Source organism: Salvelinus namaycush, chromosome 24 (genome assembly GCF_016432855.1).
Source record: "Salvelinus namaycush isolate Seneca chromosome 24, SaNama_1.0, whole genome shotgun sequence".
Lineage (NCBI taxonomy): Eukaryota > Metazoa > Chordata > Actinopteri > Salmoniformes > Salmonidae > Salvelinus > Salvelinus namaycush.
Window position 1 is genome coordinate 6276815 of NC_052330.1, and position 27576 is coordinate 6304390.

Here is a 27576-nt window from a genome sequence, read left to right on the forward strand (position 1 = left end):
CTCAGTCTATCTTCCTCCTCCAGCCTACCAAGGCTTTGCGGTGACTCATAAGCAGAGACCCATGACAAAAGCTATATAATCTACTGTATTGTTCCCAGCCCAATTCCATGTTGTATTCCTGATTTAACTTTGTTGTGGGATCTATTACGATAAGACCTGTTATCAACACAGGGCCTTGATGGCCCACTCCTTCACTAGCCATTTGACATTTAAGAATGACAACAGGCACACGAGCAGGTGCCTGGAAGGGAAAAGCCAAAGAAAATGCATACAATGGATACAAATTTCTATGCTAAAAAAGCTGTAAAATCCTTTAGGAAATGTGGTGAAGGGCTTAGCTATGTACCGTCTAGCTCCTATTTGAGTCATCATCAACACTCTGATCTGAAGAACAACTTAATGTAGCACTCGCTCCGTAAGCACTTACAACACATACAGGTATGCCTTCAATGTCACCTCTCTCTCTCCCCCTCCCTCCCTCCCTCCAACCATCGGGCCTAATTAAAGCACATAGATCTACGTGAACACTGCTCCATCAAAATGTTGTTACCACTCCCCGCCCACATACAACCATGCATCTGTCCCCTCAGACAGCCGTGCGCAAGCCTACTTTCTTCAGTCGGGCGGCTGGGGCTGTGTGGATGTCACGGCTAATCCTGGGGGAGTTCTCCCATTGTGTCTCAGCAAACAGGCGGTCAGAGCCATTAAAAAGACATGCTTTAGTTAAACATCTATTAGCAGAACACTGCCCAGGCCCCTAGAGATTCTCCTATTGGTCAGAACGACTCCACGCTCAGGGGAGGGAGGGTTTCTGTTAGAAACGGTTTCTCCCACAGCTGTTCCGTGTTACATCATTAGTCATCTGCTCCATAGAAAGTGTTACCGTTTAAAGTCGCTCTATGGAGGCTGTATTTGGGGATCGTCAGTTCACATTAGCAGAGGAAAGGTGGAAGAAAATAATATATATTTAATTACTGTGAAATGGCTGTTTTCCTATCAATTTTACAACCTCCCAGTGAACAAAAGAGCCAAACCCAACATTTACATGTGGAAACTGGAAGAGACAACAAAATGGAAGAGTGCTCTCTCGTTGGCTGTTCCGTCAGCTGTTGACATATGCTACAAACATCCTTACGGTATTGTCAGCGCTCTCCAAAGCCTGCTCTGGTGAAGACCACTGTTCACTGGTGGCTGTATGTGTGGGGGAGAATAAGAACACTAAGCTTAATTAAGAAAGTGACGAAGAAGTGGGTTAGATTAGGGAGACGTGCTGTATTAAGGCTGCTCTTGGTGAACGTAGTATATTACATTACAAAAGCGTAATAACAGTGTAGAAAACGACAAAGACAAAGCTGTCTCCAAATATCTGGTATAAAGTGTTACACTGCCATTGTAGTCAAGCAGAATGAATTAAATCTCATTACAATCTATTTATATGAAACTGCTAGAGGAGAAGATATTACTATTAGACATCCATACACTCCCATCCATATGTATTTAGTCAGTGAAGCATTTTTTTTGGGGGGGGGGGGGGCTCTATACTCCAGCATTTTGGATTTGAGATAAAATGTTTCATATTACTTGAAGCACTTTGAGATTCTATGAAAAGCGCTACAGAAGTTTAATAAATGAAAATGCTAACCTGCTATTGGTAATGGTGAGAGGTTAGCATGTTTTGTTGTAGCCTCTGTTATAGGTAATGGTGAGAGGTTAGCATGTTTTGTTGTAGCCTCTGTTATAGGTAATGGTGAGAGGTTAGCATGTTTTGTTGTAGCCTCTGTTATAGGTAATGGTGAGAGGTTAGCATGTTTTGTTGTAGCCTCTGTTATAGGTAATGGTGAGAGGTTAGCATGTTTTGTTGTAGCCTCTGTAACCTTCTCGATCGTCATTATTCCTGATTCTCTCCTGATTTTTCTTAAGCGTGGCATTAACAGGATTCATTTAGAAGTGTTGAGAAACATCTTATCTATTAACTTAGAAAGAAAACTACTCCAGACATCATTCACCATTCACTTCCTATTGGGCAAAACACAACCAAAACCAACTGCAAATGCATCCATCGAGTTTGTAGGGTCACCAGATTGATGTAATCATTGTGTACTAGGAATATAGGACCAAATACTAAACTTTAGACCACTTCAATACTCTATAAGTGAATTTGTCCAAATACTTATGACTTCTTTAAATGGGGCAACTAGATACATGAAGTGCTTTCACATCTTAACAGTAAAACAGAAAAGGTGACTTTCTGTACTGTCGCCTCATAGGAAACGTTTGATCTTAAATCCCAAATTCTGGATTATAGAGAAGGGAAAAAAAATGCTTCACTGTCCAAATAAATATGGAGGTGAGTATAGGTGAATAAAGTCCTCCTCCTTCGTCTAGTTCTTTTCAGAGCGGGGTTGGATGACCAGCTCAGGGAAGCCTGTGCGATGGTCCATCTGTCTGTCAAACAGCAGATCAGAGGCCTCACCGATGACCACCTCAGCCGTGGTGAACACCTCCAGGTCCCCCAGTACATGTCCTCCCACCGTCTTCCCCTCCTTGTCGGCCAGGCAGATATGGAGGTGAGCTTCCTTGTTCAGTGTGCCCACCAGCGACACGATCTCAAGGCGATCGTCAAGATGGATCACCTGGAAACAGGTTGGAGGAAAATACAATTTAGGGTGGTAACACAAGGTTATTACAGTGCTTTCGGAAAGTATTCAGACCCCTTGACCTTTTCCTCATTTTGTAATGTTACAGCCTTATTATAAAATTGATTAATTCTTTTTTTTTTTTTTTTATCTACACACAATACCCCATAATGACAAAAACAGGTTTTTAGAAATGTGTATACATTCGTAAAAAAAACAAATACATTATTTACATAAGTATTCAGAACTTTTGCTATGAGACTCGAAATTGAGCTCAGGCGCATCCTGTTTCCATTGATCGTCCTTGAGATGTTTCTACAACTTGATTGGAATCCACCTGTGTTAAATTCAATTGAATGGACATGATTTGGAAAGGCACACACTTGTCTATATAAGGTCCCAGTTGACAGTGCACGTCAGAGCAAAAAAAACAAGCCATGAGGTCGAAGAAATTGTCCGTAGAGCTCCAAGACAGGATAGTGCCGAAGCACAGATCTGGGGAAGGGTACAAAAAATGTCTGCAGCATTAAAGGTTCCCAAGAACACACTGGCCTCCATCATTCTAAAATGGAAGAAGTTTGGAACCACCAATACTCTTCCTAGAGGTTACTGCCCGGCCAAACTGAGCAATTGGGGGAGAAGGGCCTTGTTCAGGGAGGTGACCAAGAACCCGATGGTCACTCTGACAGCACTCTAGAGTTCCTCTACGGAGATGGGAGAACCTTCCAGAAGGACAACCATCTCTGCAGCACTCCACCAATCAGGCCTTTATGGTAGAGTGGCCAGACAGAAGCCACTCCTCAGTAAAAGGCACATGACAGCCTGCTTGGAGTTTGCCAAAAGGCATCTAAAGGACTTTCAGACCATGAGAAACAAGATTCTCTGGTCTGATGAAACCAAGGTTAAACTCTTTGGCCTGAATGCCAAGCATCACGTCTGGAGGAAACATTGCACCATCCCTATGGTGAAGCATGGTGGTAGCAGCATCATGTTGTGAGGAGGTTTTTCAGTGGCAGGGCCTGGGAGACTAGTCAGGATCGAGGCAAAGATGAACGGTGCAAAGTACAGAGAGATCCTTGATGAAAACCTGCTCCAGAGAGCTCAGGACCTTAGACTGGGGAAAAGGTTCACCTTCCAACAGAACAACAACCCTAAGCACACAGCCAAGACAATGCAGTGGCTTTGGGACAAGTCTCTGAATGTCCTTGAGTGGCCTAGCCAGAGCCCAGACTTTAACCCGATAGAACATCTCTGGAGAGACCTGAAAATAGCTGCGCAGCAACGCTCTCCATCCAACCTGAGAGCTTGAGACTCTGCAGAAAAGAATGGGAGAAACTCCCAAATAAAGGTGTGCCAAGCTTGTAGCGTCATATCTAAGAAGCCTCGAGGCTGTAATCACTGTCAAAAGTGCTTCAACAAAGTACTGAGTAAAGGGTCTGAATACTTATGTCAATGTTATATTTCAATGTGTTTTATTTATTAGCAAACAATTTGCAAAAACCTGTTTTTGCTGTCATTATGGGGTATTGTGTGTAGATTGAGGATTTAAAAAAATATATATTTTAGAATAAGGCTAATGTAACAAAATGTGAAAAAAGTCAAGGGGTCTCAATACTTTAAAGGCACTGTATAGTAAACTTAAATTGAAACTAAAATGAAAACTAATCAAACAATATTTAGTAAATAATTAACAAACCTGTTTCAAAAACTAAAACTATATTGTAACGGTTTAACTCCAAAACAAACTCAAATAAAATCCACCATGAATTATGTTCAGTTTTAGTTTTTTTCTCTAAATTTAGGGCAACTATCTAATGGGATTTTCTAGCTTTTGGCGGGTTTTCAAACTACTGAATCTGGCGGGTAAATGCGGCCAGGAGATTGCGATGTTTCAAAGGCCTAGCTTGTGCATCACTGTCACTAGCTAACAGTGGGGGAAAATGCTAGGTGGCTAACTTGATTCTTTTAACATGTACTACTATAGTTCAATATAATTTGATTGGTGTAAACATGGGCGAGAGCGAGTTTCCTTCCGCCCTATTTTTTGCACCAGTCTCGGCACTATTCCTTTTAAAATCCAAGTCACATTGAGATTGACTTTATAATTTAAACCTAACCTTAGCTCTCGAGAACCCAAGACTATACAGCCAGAGTTCTCATTTGAACAATTGACCCCAGTGGGGCCAACGTGTACAACTCTACACGTTAATAATCACAGCGTTTAGGAAACCTCAGAAATTCTACTCCCCAAAATGTTTTTACAAAAAGATACACTTACTGTGCGCCATTATAACACAGATCCCCACTGTGTTTTGCGTTACGCTTCATGAGCTAATGAAAAAAATATATATACTACGTCTGCTCCAATTGGTAGTTAGTCTTGTCACATCGCTGCAACTCCCGTACCGACTCGGGACAGGCCACGGTTGAGAGCCATGCATCCTCCAAAACAGCCCTGCCAAGCTACATTGCTTCTTGACACACTGCCCGCTTAACGCGGAATCCAGCCGCACCAATGTGTCGGAGGAAACACCATACACCTGGCGACCGAAGTCGGCGATGGGACAAGGACATCCCGGCTTGCCAAACCCTCCCCTAACCCGAACGATGCTGGCCCAATTGTGCGTTGCCTCATGGGTGTCCCGTTCATAGCCGGCTGCGACACAGCCTGGGATCGAACCCGGGTCTGTAGTGACGCCTCTAGCACTGCGATACAGTGCCTAACACGGAACCCAAACCTGCTGCGCGCGTGCGCCATCGTGCGCTATCGTGCATAAATGTATTTTGCCCCCCCACACCAAACGCGATCACGACACGCAGGTTAAAATATCAAAACAAAACTCTGAACCAATGACATTAATTTGGGGACAGGTTGAAAAGCATTAAACATGTATTGCGTTAGCTAGCTAGCTTGCAAACGTTAATTTGTCCTATTTAGATAGCTTGCTGTTGCTAGATAATTTGTCCTGGGATATAAACATTGAGTTGTTATTTTACCTGAAATGCACAAGGACCTCTACTCCGACAATTAATCCACACATAAAACGACCAACCGAATAGTTTCTAGTCATCTCTCCTCCTTCCAGGCTTTTTCATCTTTGAACTTATAAGGTGATCGCATCTAAACTTTCATTGTGTTACCACGACAACCGGCAACAAAGTTCGTCTTTCAATCACCCACGTGCGTAAAACCAATGAGGAGATAGCACATGGGTACCTGCTTCTATAAACCAATGAGGAGATGACTTTCAGCGCGATCTGCGTCAGAAATAGGAACGACTTCTATGCCCTTGGCGTTACAGACGCTTGTTGGTGCGCGCGAGCAGTGTGGGTGCAATAATTGAATAACATGGATTTCTAAATTTATTTTGCGACGCTGAGCGTTTCACACTTGACCAAATCACCCCATCTAATCAAAATGGCCATGGAATGAGGATGACTAACCTAACCTATGACCTGAAGTGACATCCCAAAAAACTATACAATGCAAATGGCTCCTAGCCTCCCACACATTTCTTTCCCCAAACTAAATAATATAAAACCGAAGAATATTTTTATACAGCTATAACTAAAACTATTAAATCCGTTCGGAAAGTAAACTGAATTCAAAATAAACATCTAAAAACAAATAAAAACAACTATAATAACCTTGGTAGTACAGCATTACTTAAAAAAATTAAAAAAAAAGTGGAACTGACAGGTTATTTGACTCAAAATGTCGTGGCGTACAGTAAGACATTGTTGGATGCAGTTCAATGTATGATTAATATAATTCACCAATACATTTCTTGGTACTCCAAAAAATATTACTATCAGGTTGTAGATCACAGCTGGCCTGGTACATTGTTTACTGCCACCACCCATTCAGGATGCACTGTTTCAGTTTCAATGACTCAATATTTGGAACAAAATCGGACGACTAACTAAGGCAGGTAATGTCAATACAATCAAACTAGCAAGGGCAATGATCACAAGTAATTCGTGGCTAATAGGCTAGCGCACATGTGTCAAACAAGGCCCTCGGACCGAATAGGACACACAAGCAAGTATAAATGAGATATCTTGAGTTACTTGCGCGGCTTTCATGTGTCCCGTTTACAGCGCGCAGCGGAGGGAAAGTGTACAGACATGTAACGGTCCTAGCTAGGCTACTAAAATGTTGCAGTCTGGCTTGGGTTTTTAAAGCTTGACAATGAAAACGAAACAAAACAGCATGTAAAGGAGAAACATGTAGGCGTATTACTGCAACATTTGAGAAGTAGTCTAGGCTGGCTACTCAACTACAATACATATTGTGTGCCCGATACAGTAACGCGGCATTCAAGCACACAGGTGATCCATGCAGTGCAAAAAAAAGGAAAAATATATTTTAAGTTGAAATGTTACAACAACCTATAGCTACGTCTTTGTTATTTGGAGTTATTAAATACTTCTTGATTAAGGCCGCAGCATATTCTGCATACATTATTTGTTAAAATGCTATATACAGCATCATATGTACGTGGACATTAAAAGGGCTATATTTGATCTAATAAAACAATGGCCAGTTTGGGTCGCAGTTGCAATTTTTGTATAGACAACTAGGCCATGTCTGGCCCGCGAATTCCACACTCCTGTGGTACATATTTTACCAAAAGGTGGCTTTTGGTGTTCTAAATGGTCTAAAATCTTGCTGTTGCTACTGCCTGTAAACAGACAGTCCAGTTCAAAGTGAATGATGGCAGGCCCCTATGGCAAATTGCTTATTTGCATACAGGCCTACTGTAGCTCTGATTGGCTATGGCGCACCGGTTTGTGTAGACTCCAGCCCTGGTCTAGACATGTTTTTATTAGGTTTTATTTACTGCAGTGTTGTCCAAGCGCACAGCCGTGTTCCCACTCTATTGCCACAGAATGTTCAGAAATGCCTTACTATACGCCCTATCCAAACATTAAAACGTTAAAATGACCATATATAAGTGCTCTTTTGTCTGATTTAAAAAAATGTAAAAGTCATTCTTCCTGGCGGTGTATACTGTATGAACAGATTTTAAAATATTTGTTGCTAAAACGCGGTCAGTTCCACTTTAAGCAGGTAGTCCAAATGAGCTCAGAGGACCTCTTTCCCAAGGGAGACTGTAGTGTAGTATTACTGTAGTATATTGTCATACTATAACACAACACGTACCCATTTATGAGAGATTTGCTGTGTGTACAACAGTGCTCAAAGGCCCTTTCATCATGTCCTTTGACGTCTTGCCAGATGTCCTCCCAATCCCACTCAGTGCCAACACAAACCCCTGTGAATTCTGTGGAGGCACTTACAAGACTTGGCTACGTCCCAAATGGTACCCTATTCCTGATATAGTGCACTACTTTAGACCAGAGCCATCAGAAGCCTGCTCAAAAGTATGGACTATGAAGTGTATAGGGTGCCATTTGGGGTTCATTTACAACAACAATTTAGACACTTCACCAGAAGCATGACGGATGGTTGCCAGCCAACATCTCTGCCAAGTACCTCATTGGTATTCCCTGCAGTGGCGTTTGCCAGCCGGAGTGTTGCCTTGGTTACGCTACCCACACAGGTGATGATGAATGGCGCTTTGAGGTTTCTCTCCTCCACGAATGCCAGCAGGGAGCACAGCAAATCCTGTCCCGGCCCAAAGCGCACTGCGTGGACCTTGAGGGGAGAGCCTGCAGATGCCTAGGCACAGTGGACATAGAAAGTAGAGGTCGACCGATTATGATTTTTCAACGCCTATACCGATTATTGGAGGACCAAAAAAAGCCGATAGCAATTAATCGGCCGATTAAAAAAAATAAAAATAATAATAATAATAATAAATAAATAAAAACATATATAATGTATTTGTAATAATGACAATTACAACAATACAAAGTGTTGGAGAAGAAAGTAAAAGTGCAATATGTGCCAAAAAGCTAACGTTTAAGTTCCTTGCTCAGAACATGAGGACATATGAAAGCTGGTGGTTCCTTTTAACATGAGTCTTCAATATTCCCAAGTAAGAAGTTTTAGGTTGTAGTTATTATAGGAATTATAGGACTATTTCTCTCTATACGATTTGTATTTCATATACCTTTGACTATTGGATGTTCTTATAGGCACTTTAGTATTGCCAGTGTAACAGTATATCATCAACCATGTGTAGTTAACTAGTGATTATGTTAAGATAAGTTTAATGCTAGCTAGCAACTTACCTTGGCTTCTTGCTGCCCTCGCGTAACAGGTAGTCAGCCTGCCACGCAGGCTCCTCGTGGAGTGCAATGGTTAGAGTGTTGGACTAGTAACCGGAAGGTTGCAAAATCGAATCCCCGAGCTGACAAGGTAAAAATCTGTCGTTCTGCCCCCGGCAGTTAACCCACCGTTCCTAGGCCGTTATTGAAAGTAAGAATGTGTTCTTAACTGACTTGCCTAGTTAAATAAAGGTGTAAAAAATAAAATACTGATTGTTATGAAAACTTGAAATCGGCCCTAATTAATCGGCCATTCCGATGAATCGGTCGACCTCTAATAGAAAGGGATGGGGGGAGACCGAGACATGAGCATGTTTGGTACTGGGCTGGTGGTGAGCTGTAGCATTGCAAAGCTCCCAAACTTTATTCACTCCCAACCCCTAGCAGCCATCGCTTCTTTCTCCTTCTCAATCTGGGGCTGCTCTCTATTGTTCCAGGCCTGGCTTGACCCAATTATGGTTTCCCGGAGTCATTGAGCCCAAGAAGTCCATTAATCATAGTTCACATGTTGGGTAAAGGGGAACAGAGGGAGAGGAGAGGGGAGGAGGATAGAGGTATAGACTCGAGAGGCACACTCGCTAGGATGGTGGTCCATTCAGTTCTTTAACAGGATCATCACGGTTAACTAAATACGAGCCTGACCCCATAACCTGCGGTAAAGACATGGGCCCCAGCCGGTGTATGCAAATGAGTTTATCACCACCTCAGTGTTCTCTCCAACGGATTCCATATCGTATTCTCATTTACTCAGTGTTCACCCTGCTGGTCTTCAACCGCCTGACAGAGCAGCTCTGCATTACAGAAGTAAACCATAACATCATGATTCTTCAACCAACCTGATCTCACGAGCTGCACATTCAAGTCACACAAACTGAAAGGCAACGGGAGCGTAGCGGTCAGTCAGTTTCATGAGGCTCATCAACAATTTATCAATAATTACATTGAGGCAAATCATACAGTATGACCATAAGCCAAGGAGTTTGTATTGGAAAGTTAGGCTTCATCTTGAAATGGAGCCAGTCTTCAGGACTGGTACATGTGTGGTTCAACTCAGAAATCCACAACCACAAGCACCACCTGGCGAGTAGCTCATTACAATAAAGGAAAGGGAGGATATTCTGTCTTTCTCCAAATCCTTCATTCAAACCAGCAGCTCCGGTTTCCTCCTTTTCTCCCAGCAGGGGAGGAGATTCCAGAATGCAACATCCAGAGAAGGATGATGGGAGGAGTCAGACTGGATTGGTGGACAAGAATGAAAGGAGAAACATTTGCGTTATTGATGCAGATTTTTAAATTGTATTTATTTAACTAGGCAAGTCAGTTTAGAACAAATTCTTATTTACAATGACGGCCTACCCCACCCAGCCAAACCCTAACGACGCCGGGCCAATTGTGTGCCGCCCTACGGGACTCCCAATCACGGACGGTTGTGATACAGCCTGCAATCAAACCAGGGTCTGTGGTGACGCCTCTAGCACTGAGATGCAGTGCCTTAGGCCGCTGCGCCACTCGGGAATATCTAAGTTCTGTCCCATTAACTAGCCCCTATTCAGATCATTAGGCAATTTGTCATATAGCTTATCATATAATATTTATCATGGATGGATGAACAAAAATACACTACATGACCAAAAGTATGTGGACACCTGATCATTGAACATCTCATTCCAAAATCATGGGCATTAATATGGAGTTTGTCCCCCCTTTGCTGCTATAACAGCCTCCACTCTTATTATCCACTAGATGTTGGAACATTGCTGCGGGGACTTGCTTCCATTCAGCCACAAGAGCCTTAGTGAGGTCGGGCACTGATGTTGGGAGATTAGGCCCGGCTCGCAGTCTGCGTTCCATTTAATCTCAAAGGTGTTTGATGGGGTTGAGGTCAGAGCTCTGTGCAGGCCAGTCAAATTCTTCCACACCGATCTCGACGAACAATTTGTGTATGGACCTCGCTTTGTGCACAGGGTTATTGTCATGCTGAAACAGGAAAGGGCCTTCCCCAAACTCTTGAAACAAAGTTGGAAACATAGAATCATTTACAATGTCATTGTATGCGGTAGTGTTAAGATTTCACTTCACTGGAACTAAGGGGCCTAGCCCGAACCATGAAAAACAACCCCAGACCATTATTACTCCTCCACCTCCACCAAACTTTACAGTTGGCACTATGCATTGGGGCAGGTAGCGTTCTCCTGGCATCCAACAAACCGAAATTCATCCATCGGACTGCTAGATGGTGAAGTGTGATTCATCACTCCAGTTCAGTGTGTCAAATCGGAGGGCCTGTTGTCCTGACCTCTGGCAGTCTCTATGGGGATGCCACAGGGTTCAATCCTCGGGCCGACTCTCTTCTCTGTATACTTCAATGATGTTGCTCTTGCTGCTGGTGATTCTCTGATACACCTCTACACAGACGACACCATTCTGTATACTTCTGGCCCCTCTTTGGACACTGTGTTAACTAACCTCCAGACGAGCTTCAATGCCATACAACTCACCTTCCATGGCTTCCAACTGCTCTTAAAACGCAACTAAATGCATGCTATTCAACCGATCACTGCCCGCACCTGCTCGCCCGTCCAGCATCACTACTCTGGACGGCTCTGACTTAGAATACGTGGACAACTACAAATACCTAGGTGTCTGGTTAGACTGTAAACTCTCCTTCCAGACTCACATTAAGCATCTCCAATCCAAAATTAAATCTAGAATCGGCTTCCTATATCGCAACAAAGCATCCTTCACTCATGCTGCCAAACATACCCTCGTAAAACTGACCATCCTACCGATCCTCAATTTCGGTGATGTCATCTATAAAATAGCCTCCAACACTCTACTCAACAAACTGGATGCGGTCTATCACAGTGCCATCCGTTTTGTCACCAAAGCCACATACACTACCCACCATTGCGACCTGTATGCTCTCGTTGGTTGGCCCTCGCTTCGTACTCGTCGCCAAACCCACTGGCTACAGGTTATCTACAAGTCTCTGCTAGGTAAAGCCCCGCCTTATCTCAGCTCACTGGTCACCATAGCAGCACCCACTCGTAGCACGCGCTCCAGCAGGTATATCTCACTGGTCACCCCCAAAGCCAATTCCTCCTTTGGTCTTTCCTTCCAGTTCTCTGCTGCCAATGACTGGAACGAACTGCAAAAATCTCTGAAGCAGGAAACACTTCTCCCTCACTAGCTTTAAGCACCAGCTGTCAGAGCAGATCACAGATTACTGCACATAGCCTATCTATAAATTTAGCCCAAACTACTACCTCTTCCCCTACTGTATTTATTTATTTATTTTGCTCCTTTGCACACCATTATTTATATTTCTACTTTGCACATTCTTCCACTACAAATCTACTATTCCAGTGTTTTACTTGCTATATTGTATTTACTTCGCCACCATGGCCTTTTTTTTGCCTTTACCTCCCATCTCACCTCATTTGCTCACATTGTATATAGACTTATTTTTCTACTGTATTATCGACTGTATGTTTTGTTTATTCCATGTGTAACTCTGTGTTGTTGTATGTGTCGAATTGCTATGCTTTATCTTGGCCAGGTCGCAGTTGCAAATGAGAACTTGTTCTCAACTAGCCTACCTGGTTAAATAAAGGTTAAATAAAAATAAAATAAAAAATAAAATCCAGAGAACGCGTTTCCACTGTTTGAGTCCAATTGCGGCGAGGTTTACACCACTCCAGGTGACGGTTGGCATTGCGTGTGGTGATCTTAGGCTTCTGTGCAGCTGCTCGGCTATGGAAAACTATTTCACAAAGATCCCAATGAACAGTTCTTGTGCTGACGTTGCTTCCAGAGGCAGTTTGGAACTTGGTAGTTGCAATAGACAGACGATTTTCACATGCTACGCACTTAACTTCTTAATAGGGGGCGCTATTTTCACTTTGGGAAAAAATAGTGCCCAAATTAAACGGCCTCGTACTCTGTTCTAGATCATATGATATGCATATTATTATTACTATTGGATAGAAAACACTCTGAAGTTTCTAAAACTGTTTGAATTATATCTGTGAGTAAAACAGAACTCATTTGGCAGGCAAACTTCAAAACAGGAAGTGAAAATTCTGAAATGGGTCTCTGTGAAGGGCTGCTCCTATTCAATTGTCTTGTATTTATGGATATGTCAACAGGCAGTAGAACGTTGAATGAGGTGTCTAGCCTGATGTGGGACCGAATGAGAGCTTTTGGAGTGACAGGTCAGCCATATTGGCAGTATTTTGCTGCGCACCTGGGAGCACCATATCTTTTTCTGCAATGCGTTAGGTAAACACGAAGAAATGCTCCGTCTGGGACGTTATTGGATACATATGAGAAAAACATCCTAAAGATGGATTTTCAACTGAGTTTGACCAGTTTATTCGACTTTTATTATGACTTTTGGAATTTTTCGTTCCATGCGCCAAACGTTCATGGACATGTGAGCTCCACTATGCTAGCCAAAGTTGCTAATTCGACAGAAGAAATGGACATTCTAAAACAAAACAACGATTTATTGTGGAACTAGGACTCCTGGCACTGCATTTTGATGAAAGTTCATCAAAGGTAAGATAATATTTATGATGTTATTTCGTATTTTTGCTGAATATGTTGACTCCAACATGGCGGAGAATGGCTGAGCGCTGTCTCAGATTATTGTATGCTGTGCTTTTTACTAAAGTTATTTTTTTTAAATCTAACACAGCGGTTGCATTAAGAACCAGTGTATCTTTAATTATATGTCCAACATGTATTTTTCAGCAAAGTTTATGATGAGTTATTCTGTTAGATTACGTGACTCTCCAAAATTTCTCCGGACAATTTGGAGCATTTTTGCGCCATGTTCACAATGTAAAACCAGGATTTGTAGCTATAAATATGCACATTTTCGAACAAAACATAAATGTATTGTATAACATGATGTTATAAGACTGTCATCTGATGAAGTTGCTCAAAGGTTAGTGATTAATTTTATCTCTATTTGTGGGTTTTGTGAAAGCTATCTTTGCGGTGAAAAAATGGCGTTGTGTGTTGCGCTATTGTGGTGAGCTAACATAAATATATGTTGTGTTTTCGCTGTAAAACATTTTAAAAATCGGACATGTTGGCTGGATTCACAAGATGTTTATCTTTCATTTGCTGTATTGGACTTGTGATTTCATGAAATTATATTATATGATATTCCCTGTGGCGCTAGGCTAGGCTATGCTAGTCAGCGTTTCTGATGAGGAGGATCCCGGATCCGGGAGGGGGAGTCGGTAGAGGTTTTAAGCACTCAGTGGTCCCATTCTGTGAGCTTGTGTGGCCTACCACTTCGACTGAGCTATTGTTGCCAGGCATGGTAGAGAAATTAATATTACATTCTCTGGGAATAGCTCTGGTAGACATTCCTGCAGTCAGCATGACAATTGCACGCTCCCTCAAAATTTGAGACATCTGTGGCATTGTGTTGTGTGACACAACTGCACATTTTAGAGTGGCCTTTTATTGTGCCCAGCCCAAGGTACACCTGTGTAATAATCCTGCTGTTTAATCATATTCTTGATATGCCACATCTGTCAATTGGATAGAATATCTTGGCAAAGGAGAAATGCTCACTAACAGGGATGTAAACAAATTTGTATACAACATTTTACATGTTGCGTTTATATTTTTGTTCAGTGTAGTAGCGTTGTCTTCTCTTCACTAACAGTTGAAACTCAAACATAGAAAAACAACCTAGCTTGTGAACAAAGCTATGTAAATTGCCATGAAACACATGGGCAAAGTCAAGTAAATTAGACCAATTTTTTATGCCAGTGTGCAGCGCCTCTAAAAATGAACCATGAATGAGTTATCTACACGTGAGCACAGCCCCCAGCCAGGCAGTTTCCCAGTGCGAGGTGGAATAGGCTAGATAGAATTTGTGCAATTAATTTACCAGCTATAAAACAAAAACGGCATAAATACTTTTTAAACAGCTACTGCAGCATTTATTTTACTATAAATGTGATCATACTTGACTTTTTTTATTTTTTTATTCACAAATGCGAGTGAAATGCTCGCACTGTGGAGCCCTGACCACCCGCCGACGTGGCTGGTGAAATAAACATCCTAAAGCCAATGTCTGAAAATGTGGTTAGTCTCCGTATGCAGGTTGTGATGCAATAGTGGAGTCTCCGGAGGCCAAATTGTGCTCCGTACTGTATCATTGTGCGCCTCCCAAATGTTGTAACAATGCAGATGGGTCCATATAGCTCCATAATTGACATGATTGGTTGACGGTAGGCGGGGGCAGGAGGTCCTGTATAAACACAAACACACATCCTTGACAACTTCCTTCACAACAGGTCTACTTAACAGCTCTGCGCAAGAAGTATGAATGCCCTGACTTCTGCAGAGGCCGTATCACAGTAAATTCTGCACAGCCCAATGCAGATTCCAGATTGACTACTCAGCACCTTTTACCCGCCAATGACAAAATCTACCCGCATATGGCAGGTGTTTATTTTAGGCCCTGATGGTCTATAATGTTTGTAACATGGTTTGTTAGTATCTAACCTGCCACAAACACAATCAGGGGACTTTTGTTCGAATCAAAACAGTGATTGTAACCCTGGCTCTGAACAAGCAACTTCCAGCTTTGTCACAGAGCAGAGAGAGGCCCTGATGACTGCACGCTTTTAAAGCACATAATTATCAAACCTCTGTGAAGCACCTCTCTGTCACTCTCTCCTGCTCATCTAACTACTTCAAATCCCCCCAAATCCCCTGGATTGGATCACCACACAAACACTACAACCAAGTGACAACCCAAATATTTCAGGTGATGAATACATGTTTTGAGTAGCTGTAGTGTGCTTGATTATGCAAGGACATTTTGGTTTGACAACGACAATTAATGCACATTTATTTATGGGAAAACTTTAAAAGAGAAGATGCCAAAGCGTGTATTCATACATACAGACATAATGCAATCTCTTATGGGCAGATGACGTTACACTTCATTTATATTGCTATGTTTGTTATAGGTTACCCCATTCATAGACGCTAACTACCTTTAGCACCTATTGATGAAGGTATCTTGAACACGCATTGATTGTGGGACGTTCCTTATGTTTCATATCAGATAGAAATTATAATTTAAAAAAAAGCTTAAATTACTACACACAGCCATATCTCCATGTTACAGAGAAAACCACCTGGGCTAATTAACTATCTAGCATGCTCCGCACACCTGTGTGTAACAGAAGAAGGCCACCAGAAACGTGTTATAACTGACAAATACTGTTGGCTGCAACTGTGATAAGGCTGATTATAACAGCGTACAGTAAGTGTGTATTTTGAAAATATTTTTGAGGTGATATGAAAGTAAATGGCTTTATGTTTCTAGAACAGTATTGCAATTGAGATTCGATTCATGTTTAGATTGGGTATTTGGCTGTTTTGGCTGCCAGAGCCAGTCTACCTCTGAAAATTAGGTAGTAGTCTGGGCCCAGTTTCCCAAAAGCATCTTTAGGCTAAGTTCATCATTAGAACCTTTGTAGGAGCATCGGTATATCTCGAGCTGTTTTCCAAAACCATCGTTATTAACGTTGCACTTAAATGTAGAACCGCTAAGTGCGTCGTTAGATGCTTTTTTTGCCCTTCTTCGTCACTTTATACAATATAAACATGGTTAATCGTCTCTCTGTGACCACTTTTAACTTCAGAACAAAGTTGACTACACATACAATGTTGCCAACCAATGTCTTTGCAATTGATAGAAACAAGCAACTTGTAAAAAGAAGCTTCAAATGAAAATAAATGCATTCAAATATACAATGAGCTCAAAGTATTGAGACAGTGACACATTTGTTGTTTTGGCTCTGTACTCCAGCACTTTGGGTTTTAAATGATACAATACAGGATGTTAAACTGCAAATGGTCAGCTTTAATTTGAGGCTATTTTCATCCATGTGGGGTGAACTGTTTAGAAATTACAGCACCTCTTTTTATTTATTATTATTATTATAATAATTTTTTTACATAGTCCCCTCTCCATTTTAGAGTACTAAAAGTATTGGGACAAATTAAAGTAACTTTTATTGTAAATAAGAATAGAACGTTTCTAAACACTTCTACATGAATGTGGATTCAGTTTTTTTATTTACAATTAAAGTGAATCCAAAATGACATAATATATTATTTAGCCTACCATTCATTTCTGTTAGACACAAAATAATCTGAAACACAACCAATACAAACAAAATGCATCCAACAAATTTCTAGAGTCACAAGTTTGATGTAGTCATTACGTGCTAGGAATATGGGACCAAATATTTAACTTTTTACTACTTTAATACACATTTGACCAAGGAGAGTGATGGGAGTGCTGGATCAGATGACCTGGCCTTCACAATCACACGACCTCAACCCAATTGGGATGAGTTGGACTGCAGAGTGAAGGAAAAGCAGTCAATAAGTACTCAGCATATGTGGGAACTCCTTCAAGACTGTTGGAAAATAATTCCTCATGAAGCTGGTTGAGAGAATGCCAAGAGTGTACAAAGCTGTCATCAAGGCAAAGGGTGGCTACTTTGAAGAATCTCAAATATATTTTCATTTGTTTTTTGGTTAATACGTGATTCCATGTATGTTATTTCATATTTTGTCTTCACTATTATTCTACAATGTAGAAAATAGTAAAAATAAAGACAAACCCTTGAATGAGTAGGTGTCCAAACTTTTTGACTGATACTGTAAGTGAATTTGTCCCAATACTTTTACAAAAAGTGTTATAATTAGTAAACGGTTCACCTGATATGGATGAAAATACCCTCAAATTAAAGCTGACAGTCTGCACTTTAACCTCAGTCATTGTCTAGTTATGTTTTGTACATAATGTTGATCCTACCATCTCTTATAACCGAAAAGAGCTTCTGGACATCAGAACTGGGATTCCTCACCTCAAATTGGACGAGGAGTTATTCTTCAATGAGTCGGACACGAGGGATATACTGCAGACACCAGGCCCCGATCCCCGTGATTCGCTGGAGAAAAGAAACTGAGATTGAGGCAAAAGATCCGGGTGCCTTGCGAGGATCAGGCGACGAGTGTCTAATCTGCCCTTGCCTTCCATTCTGCTAGCTAACGTTCAATCGCTGGAAGATAAATGGGAAGAACTGAAAGCATGTACAGTTGAAGTCGGAAGTTTACATACACCTTAGCCAAATACATTTAAACTCAGTTTTTCACAATTCCTGACATTTATTCCCTGTCTTAGGTCAGTTAGGATCACCACTTTATTTTAAGAATGTGAAATGTCAGAAAAAGAGAATTTATTTAATCTTTTATTTCTTTCATCACATTCCCAGTGGATCAGAAGTTTACATACACTCAATTAGTATTTGGTAGCATTGCCTTTTAAATTGTTTAACTTGGGTCAAACATTTTAGGTAGCCTTCCACAAGCTTCCCAAAATAAGTTGGGTGAATTTTGGCCCATTCCTCCTGACAGAGCTGGTGTAACTGAGTCAGGTTTGTAGGCCTCCTTGCTCGCACACACTTTTTACATTTACGTCATTTAGCAGACGCTCTTATCCAGAGCGACTTACAAGTACATACATTCATACTTTTTTGTACTGGCCCCCCGTGGGAATCGAACCCACAACCCTGGCGTTGCAAGCGCCATGCTCTACCAACTGAGCCACACGGGACCTTTTTCAGTTCTGCCCACAAATCTTCTATAGAATTGAGGTCAGGGCTTTGTGATGGCCACTCCATTACCTTGACTTTGTTGTCCTTAAGCCATTTTGGAAGTATGCTTGGGGTCATTGTCCATTTGGAAGACCCATTTGCGACCAAGCTTTAACTTCCCGACTGATGTCTTGAGATGTTGCTTCAATATATCCACACAATTTTCCTACCTCATGATGCCATCTATTTTGTGAAGTGCACCAGTCCCTCCTGCAGCAAAGCACCCCCACAACATGATCCTGCCACCCCTGTGCTTCACAGTTGGGATGGGGTTCTTCGGCTTGCAAGCCTCCCCCTTTTTCCTCCAAACATAACGATGGTCATTATGGCCAAACAGTTATACTTTTGTTTCATCAGACCAGAGGACATTTCTCCAAAAAGTACGATCTTTGTCCCCATGTGCAGTTGCAAACCGTAGTCTGGCTTTTTTATGGTGGTTTTGGAGCAGTGGCTTCTTCCTTGCTGAGCAGCCTTTCAGGTTATGTTGATATAGGACTCGTTTTACTATGGATATAGATACTTTTGTACCCGTTTCCTCCAGCATCTTCACAAGGTCCTTTGCTGTTGTTCTGGGATTGATTTGCACTTTCCACACAAGTCGTTCATCTCTAAGAGACAGAACACTTCTCCTTCCTCAGCGGTATGACGGCTGCGTGGTCCCATGGTGTCTATACTTGCATACTATTGTTTGTGCAGACGAGTGGTACCTTCAGGCGTTTGGAAATTGCTCCCAAGGATGAACCAGACTTGTCGAGGTCTACAATTGTTTTTCTGAGGTCTTGGCTGATTTCTTTTGATTTTCCCATGATGTCAAGCAAAGAGGCACTGAGTTTGAAGGTAGGCCTTGAAATACATGCACAAGTACACCTCCAATTGACTCAAATTATGTCAATTAGCCTAACAGAAGCTTCTAAAGCCGTGACATCATTTTCTGGAATTTTCCAAGCTGTTTAAAGGCACAGTCAACTAGTGTATGTAAACTTCTGACCCACTGGAATTGTGATACAGTGAAATAATCTGTCTGTAAACAATTGTTGGAAAAATTACTTGTGTCATGCACAAAGTAGATGTCCTAACCGACTTGCCAAAACTATAGTTTGTTAACAATACATTTGTGGAGTGATTGAAAAATTAGTTTTAATGACGCCAACCTAGGTGTATGTAAACTTCCGACTTCAACTGTATATCCTACCAACGGGACATTAAAAACTGTAATATCTTATGTTTCACCCAGTCGTGGCTGAACGACGACATGAAGAACATATTGCTGGTGGGTTATACACTATCGGCAAGACAGAACAGCAGCCTCTGGTAAGACACGGGGTGGGGGCCTATGCATTTATGTAAACAACAGCTGGTGCACAATATCTAAGGAAGTCTCAAAGTTTTGCTCGCCTGAGGTAGAGTATATCATGATAAGTTGTAGACCACACTATCTACCTAGAGAGTTTATCTGTATTTTTCGTAGCTGTCTACATACCACCACAGAACAAAGTTGGCACTAAAACTGCACTCAATGACCTGTATTCTGTCATAAGCAAACAGGAACATGCTCACCCAGTGGCGGTGCTCCTGGTGGCCAGTAACTTTAATGCAGGGAATCTTAAATCTGTTTTACCGAATTTCTATCAGCATGTTAAATGTGAAACCAGAGGGTAAAAAATTCCAGACCACCTTTATTCCACACACAGAGATGCATACAAAGCTCGCCCTCCATTTGGCAAATCTGACCATAACTCTATCCTCCTGATTACTGCTTACAAGCAAAAATGAAAGCAGGAAGCACCAGTGACTCGGTCTATAAAAAAAGTGGTCAGATGAAGCAGATGCTAAACTACAGGACTGTTTTGCTATCACAGACTGGAACATGTTCCGGGATTCTTCCGATGGCATTGAGGAGTACACCACATCAGTCACTGGCTTTATCAATAAGTGCATCGAGGACGTTGTCCCTACAGTGACTGTACGTACATACACCAACCAGAAGCCATGGATTACAGGCAACATCCGCACTGAGCTAAAGGGTAGAGCTGCCGCATTCAAGGAGCGGAACTCTAACCCGGAAGCTTATAAGAATTCCCGCTATGCCCTCTGACGAACCATCAAACAGGCAAAGCGTCAATACAGGAGCAAGATCAAATCGTACTACACCGGTTCCGATGCTCGTCGGATGTGGCAGAGCTTGCAAACTATTACAGACTACAAAGGGAAGCACAACCGAGAATTTCCCAGTGACACGAGCCTACCAGATGAGCTAAATAACTTATATGCTCGCTTCGAGGCAAGTAACACTGAAACCTGCATGAGAGCATCAGCTGGTCTGGATGACTGTGTGATCACGCTCTCCGCAGCCGATGTGGGTAAGACCTTTTAAACAGGTCAGCATTCACAAGGCCGCTGGGCCAGACGGATTACCAGGACGTGTACTCCAAGCATGCGCTGACCAACTGGCAAGAGTCTTCACTGAAATTTTCAACCTCTCCCTGTCTGAGACTGTAACACCAACATGTTTCAAGCAGACCACCATGGTCCCTGCGCCCAGGAACACTAAGGTAACCTGCCTAAATGACTACCGACCCGTAGCACTCACGTCTGTAGCCATGAAATGCTTTGAAAGGCTGGTCATGGCTCACATCAACAGCATTTTCCCAGAAACCCTAGACCCACTCCAATTTGCATACCCCACCAACAGATCCACAGATTATGCAATCTCTATTGCACTCCACACTGCCCTTTCCCACCTGGACAAAAGGAACACCTATGTGAGAATGCTATTCATTGACTACAGTTCAGCATTCAACACCATAGTGCCCTCAAAGCTCATCACTAAGCTAAGGACCCTGGGACTAAACACCTCCCTCTGCAACTGGATCCTAGACTTCCTGACGGGCCACCCCCAGGTGGTAAGGGTAGGTAACAACATATCCGCCACGCTGATCCTGAACAGGGGGCCCCTCAGGGGTCCGTACTCAGTCCCCTCCTGTACTCCCTTTTCAATCATGACTGCTCGGCCAGGCATAACTCCAACACCATCATTAACCTCACTTGGGTATGTGGGCTAGCGTCCCACCTCGTCAACAGCCAGTGAAACTGCAGGGCGCCAAATTCAAAACAGAAATTCCATAATTAAATTTCCTCAAACATACAAGTATTTTACACCATTTTAAAGATACACATGTTGTAAATCCAGCCAGTGTCCGATTTCAAAAATGCTTTACGACGAAAGCACACCAAACGATTATGTTAGGTCAGAGCCAAGTCACAGAAAAACACAGCCATTTTTCCAGCCAAAGAGAGGAGTCACAAAAAGCAGAAATAGAGATAAAATGAATCACTAACCTTTGATGATCTTCATCAGATGACACTCATAGGACTTCATGTTACACAATACATGTATGTTTTGTTCGGTAAAGTTCATATTTATATCCAAAAATATGAGTTTACATTGGCGCGTTATGTTCAGTAGTTCCAAAACATCCAGTGAATTTTCCGGGCCACATCAATTTACAGAAATACTCATAATAAACATTGCTAAAAGATACAACTGTTATGCATGGAATTTTAGATCCACTTCTCCTTAATGCAACCGCTGTGTCAGATTTCAAAAAAACTTTATGGAAAAAGCACACCATGCAATAATCTGAGTACAGCGCTCAGAGACCAACACAACCCAAACAGATATCCACCATGTTGTGTAGTCAACAGAAGTCAGAAATAGCATTATAAATATTCACTTACCTTTGACGATCTTCATCAGAATGCACTCCCAGGAATCCCAGTTACACAATAAATGTTTGTTTTGTTCGATAATGACCATCATTTATGTCCAAATACCTCCTTTTTGTTTGCGCGTTTAGCCCAGTAATCAAAATTCACGAGGCGCGATCACTAGGTTCAGATAAAGTCAAAAAGTTGCGTTACAGTCCGTAGAAACATGTCAACCGATGTATAGAATCAATCTTTAGGATGTTAACATAAATCTTCAATAATGTTCCAACCGGAGAATTCCTTTGTCTGTAGAATTGCAATGGCACGCAAGCTAACTATCACGTGAACGCGGTCAGCTCATGCCTCTCTGGCAGACCTCTGACTCAATCCCCTCTCATTCGCCCCCACTTCACAGTAGAAGCCTCAAACAAGGTTCTAAAGACTGTTGACATCTAGTGGAAGCCTTAGGAAGTGCAATATGACCCCATAGACACTGTGTATTCGATAGGCAAAGAGAAGAAAAACTACAAACCTCAGATTTCCCACTTCGTGGTTGGATTTTTTCTTAGGTTTTTGCCTGCCATATGAGTTCTGTTATACTCACAGACATCATTCAAACAGTTTTAGAAACGTCAGTGTTTTCTATCCAAATCTACTAATTACATGCATATTCTATCTTTTATGGCTGAGTAGCAGGCAGTTTAATTTGGGCACGCTTTTCATCCAAAATTCCCAATGCTGCACCCTACCCTAGTGAAGTTAAGTATGCTGATGACACAGCAGTGGTAGGCCTGGTCACCGACAACGATGAGACAGCCTATAGGGAGGAGGTCAGAGACCTGACCGTGTAGTGCCAGGACAACAACCTGTCCCTCAACGTGATCAAGACAAAGGAGATGATTGTGGACTACAGGAAAAGGAGGACCGAGCACGCCCCATTCTCATCTACGGGGCTGCAGTGGAACAGGTTGACAGCTTCAAGTTCCTTGGCGTCCACATCACTAACAAACTAACATGGTCCAAGCACATCAAGACAGTCGTGAAGAGGGCACGACAAAACCTATTCCCCCTCAGGAGACTGAACAGATTTGGCATGGGTCCCCAGATCCTCAAAAGGTTTTACAGCTGCACCATCGAGAGCATCCTGACGGGTTGCAACACTGCCTGGTATGGGAACTGCTCGGCATCCCACCGTAAGGCACTACAGAGGGTAGTGAGTACGGCCCAGTACATCACCGGGACCAAGCTTCCTGCCATCCAGGACCTTTATACCAGGCGGTGTCAGAGGAAGGCCCTAAAAATGGTCAAAGACTCCAGCCACCCTAGTCATAGACTGTTCTCTCTGCTACCACAGGGCAAGCGGTACCGAAGCGCCAAGTCTAGGTCCAAGAGGCTTCTAAACAGCTTCTTCCCCCAATCCATTAGACTCCTAAACAGCTAATCAAATGGCTACCCAGACTATTTGCACCCGCCTGCTGCTACTCTCTGTTATTATCTATGCATAGCCACTTTAGTAACTCTTCCTGCATGTACATAATTACCTCGACATAGGTGCCCCCGCAGGTACATAATTACCTGACATCGGTGCCCCCGCACATTGACTCTGAACCGATACCCCCTGTATATAGACCCGCTATTGTTATTTACTGTTGCTCTTTAATTATTTGTTTTTCTTATCTCCTACTTTTTTTAAATAGGTATTTTCTTAACTGCATTGTTGGTTAAGGGCTTGTAAGTAAGCATTTCACTGTTGTATTCGGCGCATGTGTTATTGACTGTTTGTCTATTCCATGTGTAACTAACTCTGTTTGTGTCGCTTTGCTTTGCAGTTGTAAATGAGAACTTGTTCTCAACTAGCCAACTGGTTAAATAAAATAAATAAAATATTTGATTTGAAATACACTATGATATCGGCCTATTTCAATCATATTGAAATACATTTCATGTTCAATAAATCGTTCTATTTTGCTACTTTTAGAGTACTGTCTGTCATTTGTCTCAATATATTTTATGACGTGTGTGCAATGATGTGCCAAATGGGTGATTTAGTGCATTTTTATTGGGTAAGCATTAGAATAAGCCACCTCAATATTTGTAGCCATGGGTGGTAATATCTCTGTAGGAGCTGATCCGTCGTCAGTATTGTGAAAATTCCAGTATCAACAAATGCTCCAACGATGCACTTAGCGACTGTTCTCTCTGCGTGGTGTTTTGGGAAACACGTTACATCTTTGGCTGCTGTAGAAAAGATGCATCGTTAAAACACCCATAAGCCTAAGATCTATCGCTATCGAGAAACTGGGCCCTGGAAAATATTGCGTTGAGAGCAGTGGCGGTCGGCACCATTTAAGATGAGGGAGGACTATTTTTTATGAGCATGACCTTATTTCTATTACAGCATATTGGATGACTGTCATTCATATTCCATTCACCCAACTCAATGTAACATCGATAGGTTTAGGCTACAACATGATACTCAAGTTTTCCCAATACCCATCATGAGGTTCTAACAACCTAGCCTACGAATGAAAGTCTAGAACACAGGTGTGCACAGGACGACAGAAATGTGAGTAATCAAGGTGTCAGACAGTGACACATTCAATACCGCCTTGCACACTCTGGCCTACATCTAGCTGATCTAGGGTGTAATCATTAGTCCAACAGTTGCAACAGAGTTTCTATTGGACAAATTCAGGTATGTTTATCCCAGTTTCATTGCATATGCTGAGGGTGCTGCAGCACGCCCTGAAAAATCAGTATATGAAAAAAAAATGTTGTGCACTGGGACTTTACTAGTCCTGTATTAGCGGACCGACATAGCCGTCTGTAGTGCGGGCAACATTTTGTTGCAGCACCCTCACCCCAAAACATTTTCCTGCAGCTATGTTTGTAGCTATAATTCCTTCTTGCATCTATGCGCTCTCCTCCTCTCACCTTTTCCCTTAGCTTGTGGACTTCAGTGCACAACACATCAGCTGTCTGACCAGGTGAAAAAATCTTTACAAGCCAAACCTTTATATCATAACCGCTAACTGCTACACACAGCCTAAATCGTTGTCACCATTATTAGCCAACGTCATAGTCAATATAGCTACTAGAACTAACGCATTAGTAAACCCGCTACAATCCTGCAGCGGTTTAGCAGTTACACCAGTTGGCCCTGGTGGCAATAAACTAATAAAACTGACCTTGACTTGGAAGAGTTCCAGTGTTGTAAAGCTATAGCCAGCTAGCATCCCTCTCTGTTTGAGCCAAATGTTTTTAGTAGGCTAAACTAGCTAGCTGCATTCGCAGTAAATGAAAATGAAAAAAAATACAAATATAGCTCTCTTGCGTCTCCTTCATTTTTGAAGAAATTAATTTCTTAAACTCTTCAACTATTGTGTTTCTCTCTCTGAGTCAACTACTCACCAAATTGTATGCACTGCAGCGCTAGCTAGCTGTAGCATATGCTTTCAGTATGAGATTTATTCTATGATCCTTTTATTGGGTGGACAACATGTCAGTTCATCCTGCAAGAGCTCTAACAGGTTGGAGGACGTCCTCCAGGAGTTGTCATAATTACTGTGTAAGTCTATGGAAGAGGGTGAGAACCATGTGCCTCCTGGGTTTTGTATTGAAGTCGGAGGACGGAAACTAGCTGTCCTCCGGCTAATACACCATGGTGCTACCCTACAGCGCTGTTGAGGCTACTCTATACCTTTATTGCAAAACATGTTTTTTAATCAATTATTTGGTGACGTGTGACTATATTTAGTACAGTTTTATCTATGCAATTCACTGAGGAAGACGGTCCTCCCCTTCCTCCTCTGAGGAGGCTCCACTGTTGTGACCTTTCTCATAGATGCCACATTTCAAGTTGTGTCATGGTTAATTCAGTGTTTTTCACAAAATGTAAAATGGCGGACCCTGAGGCAAATTTGTTCCTTGTGAGGAGAGGGACCAAGGTACTGCATTTGATGACTTTGGGTCAGTGGGTGAGGGCCATGATCTTCCCAAGTTATCATTTTCAATCTCTTGTTATGGCGCCACCATCTGGCCAATCAGTGTAATTTAACAACGCATACCAAGGTGCTGGCTTGTTTTTGCCAGCACTCGTCACCCTCTGTGTCCCTTGTCTAAACGCAGCATGAACGAACGTACGAACGGAGACAGACCCACAGTCCCCTTCCCGATTTCATCGTGGGGGACAGTAACATTGAAGTCCTTAGACCTTAAGGAGTAACAGTAGGCGAGCCGCCTACACTCATTAACAGTACATTATTGGGCTAGTTATAGGTTAAAGGCCTATGAACATCACACGCAGCAACTCCGATGCTCACATTCCTGCTCACCCGATCTTGACATCGCTAATGAGATAAGACCCAGGTCTATGCAAACCCTTTACTGTAACCTTATAGAAAGCAGAATTGGGAAAAAACACAACGCTGTCGACAGACAAATAACACACTTGGTGTGCATATCCTATGTTCAAGATATTTTGTACCTTGGGTGATATGTTGCTCCCGTGGAGAGCCCTAGAACGACGGAGGGTTAGTAGCCAAACTAGTGTATTTATGAATCTAAATACCTTGACAACCGATGTAAAACAAGACATGTATTAAAGCAGGAAACAGTCGGTCAACTCACCATACTTTCAAAGAGACCGTCAGTTTAGGATTGAAGTTATGTATTTCTTCCTGCCACGTGCATAACGTGGCACTATTTAATAAAAAGTTAACTTCCCCTTGTTTGAGAAAGTAGTAGGTCAAGGTACACAGATTCCGGTGCATGAACTGCTGAACGTTGCAGTTAAAACACACACCCCACTGCTGTTTTCTGTAGCCTACCCCTTAAAATCCTAAATATTGGTAATTAAATGGGCATTACGTTGTAGCCTACGCTACATGTTAAACCTAATATAATTTCCCATAGCGTATTTTCTTCTCACCCAATTTATTGGCTTTTACTGCCACCTGCTGTTGAATAGTTGGTGCCAGAGCCATTCATTTTGCGTTTAATATAGGCGGACCTAATTCTGTTGAAACTGCTCAGTTATCACGTATTCTTCATCATAATGTTATTTCACGCATCTGGCCTCAAACCTGCTTGATAATTACTAGGCAGAGTCTTTGTTGCCCCCCCAGACACAGGTCTGCAAGCTGAATATACCCTAGTAGGTAGGCTATCTTACATAGAGAGGGTATTTATTCAGTATTTTATTACACTCTTTGGTAAATAGCCTACTGCAATGTAATCGTTTTTAATTGAACAGTCAGCCTACAATTCTAGTGGTTTATTTCCTA

The 27576-nt window shown here is 42.1% G+C and overlaps 1 protein-coding gene across 1 annotated transcript; it reads right to left on the reverse strand.

Annotated features, from left to right (window-relative positions):
* Positions 1-1252: 1252 nt before the first annotated feature.
* Positions 1253-27233, reverse strand: LOC120019634 (bifunctional protein GlmU-like). The gene is made up of 3 exons (XM_038962987.1): positions 26921-27233; positions 8137-8322; positions 1253-2633 (listed from the first exon to the last, which is right to left on the reverse strand). Exons 1-3 carry the CDS (start codon positions 26921-26923, stop codon positions 2382-2384), a joined length of 441 nt encoding a protein of 146 aa, XP_038818915.1. The 5' UTR covers positions 26924-27233; the 3' UTR covers positions 1253-2381.
* Between the last annotated feature and the right edge of the window lie 343 nt (positions 27234-27576).

Excerpts from the sequence above, each read along its gene's own strand:
- LOC120019634 (XM_038962987.1), bottom strand. Across the intron at positions 2,634-8,136 it reads CTGCAGGGAATACCAATGAG|GTGATCCATCTTGACGATCG; the intron begins GTACTTGGCAGA and ends ACCTGTTTCCAG.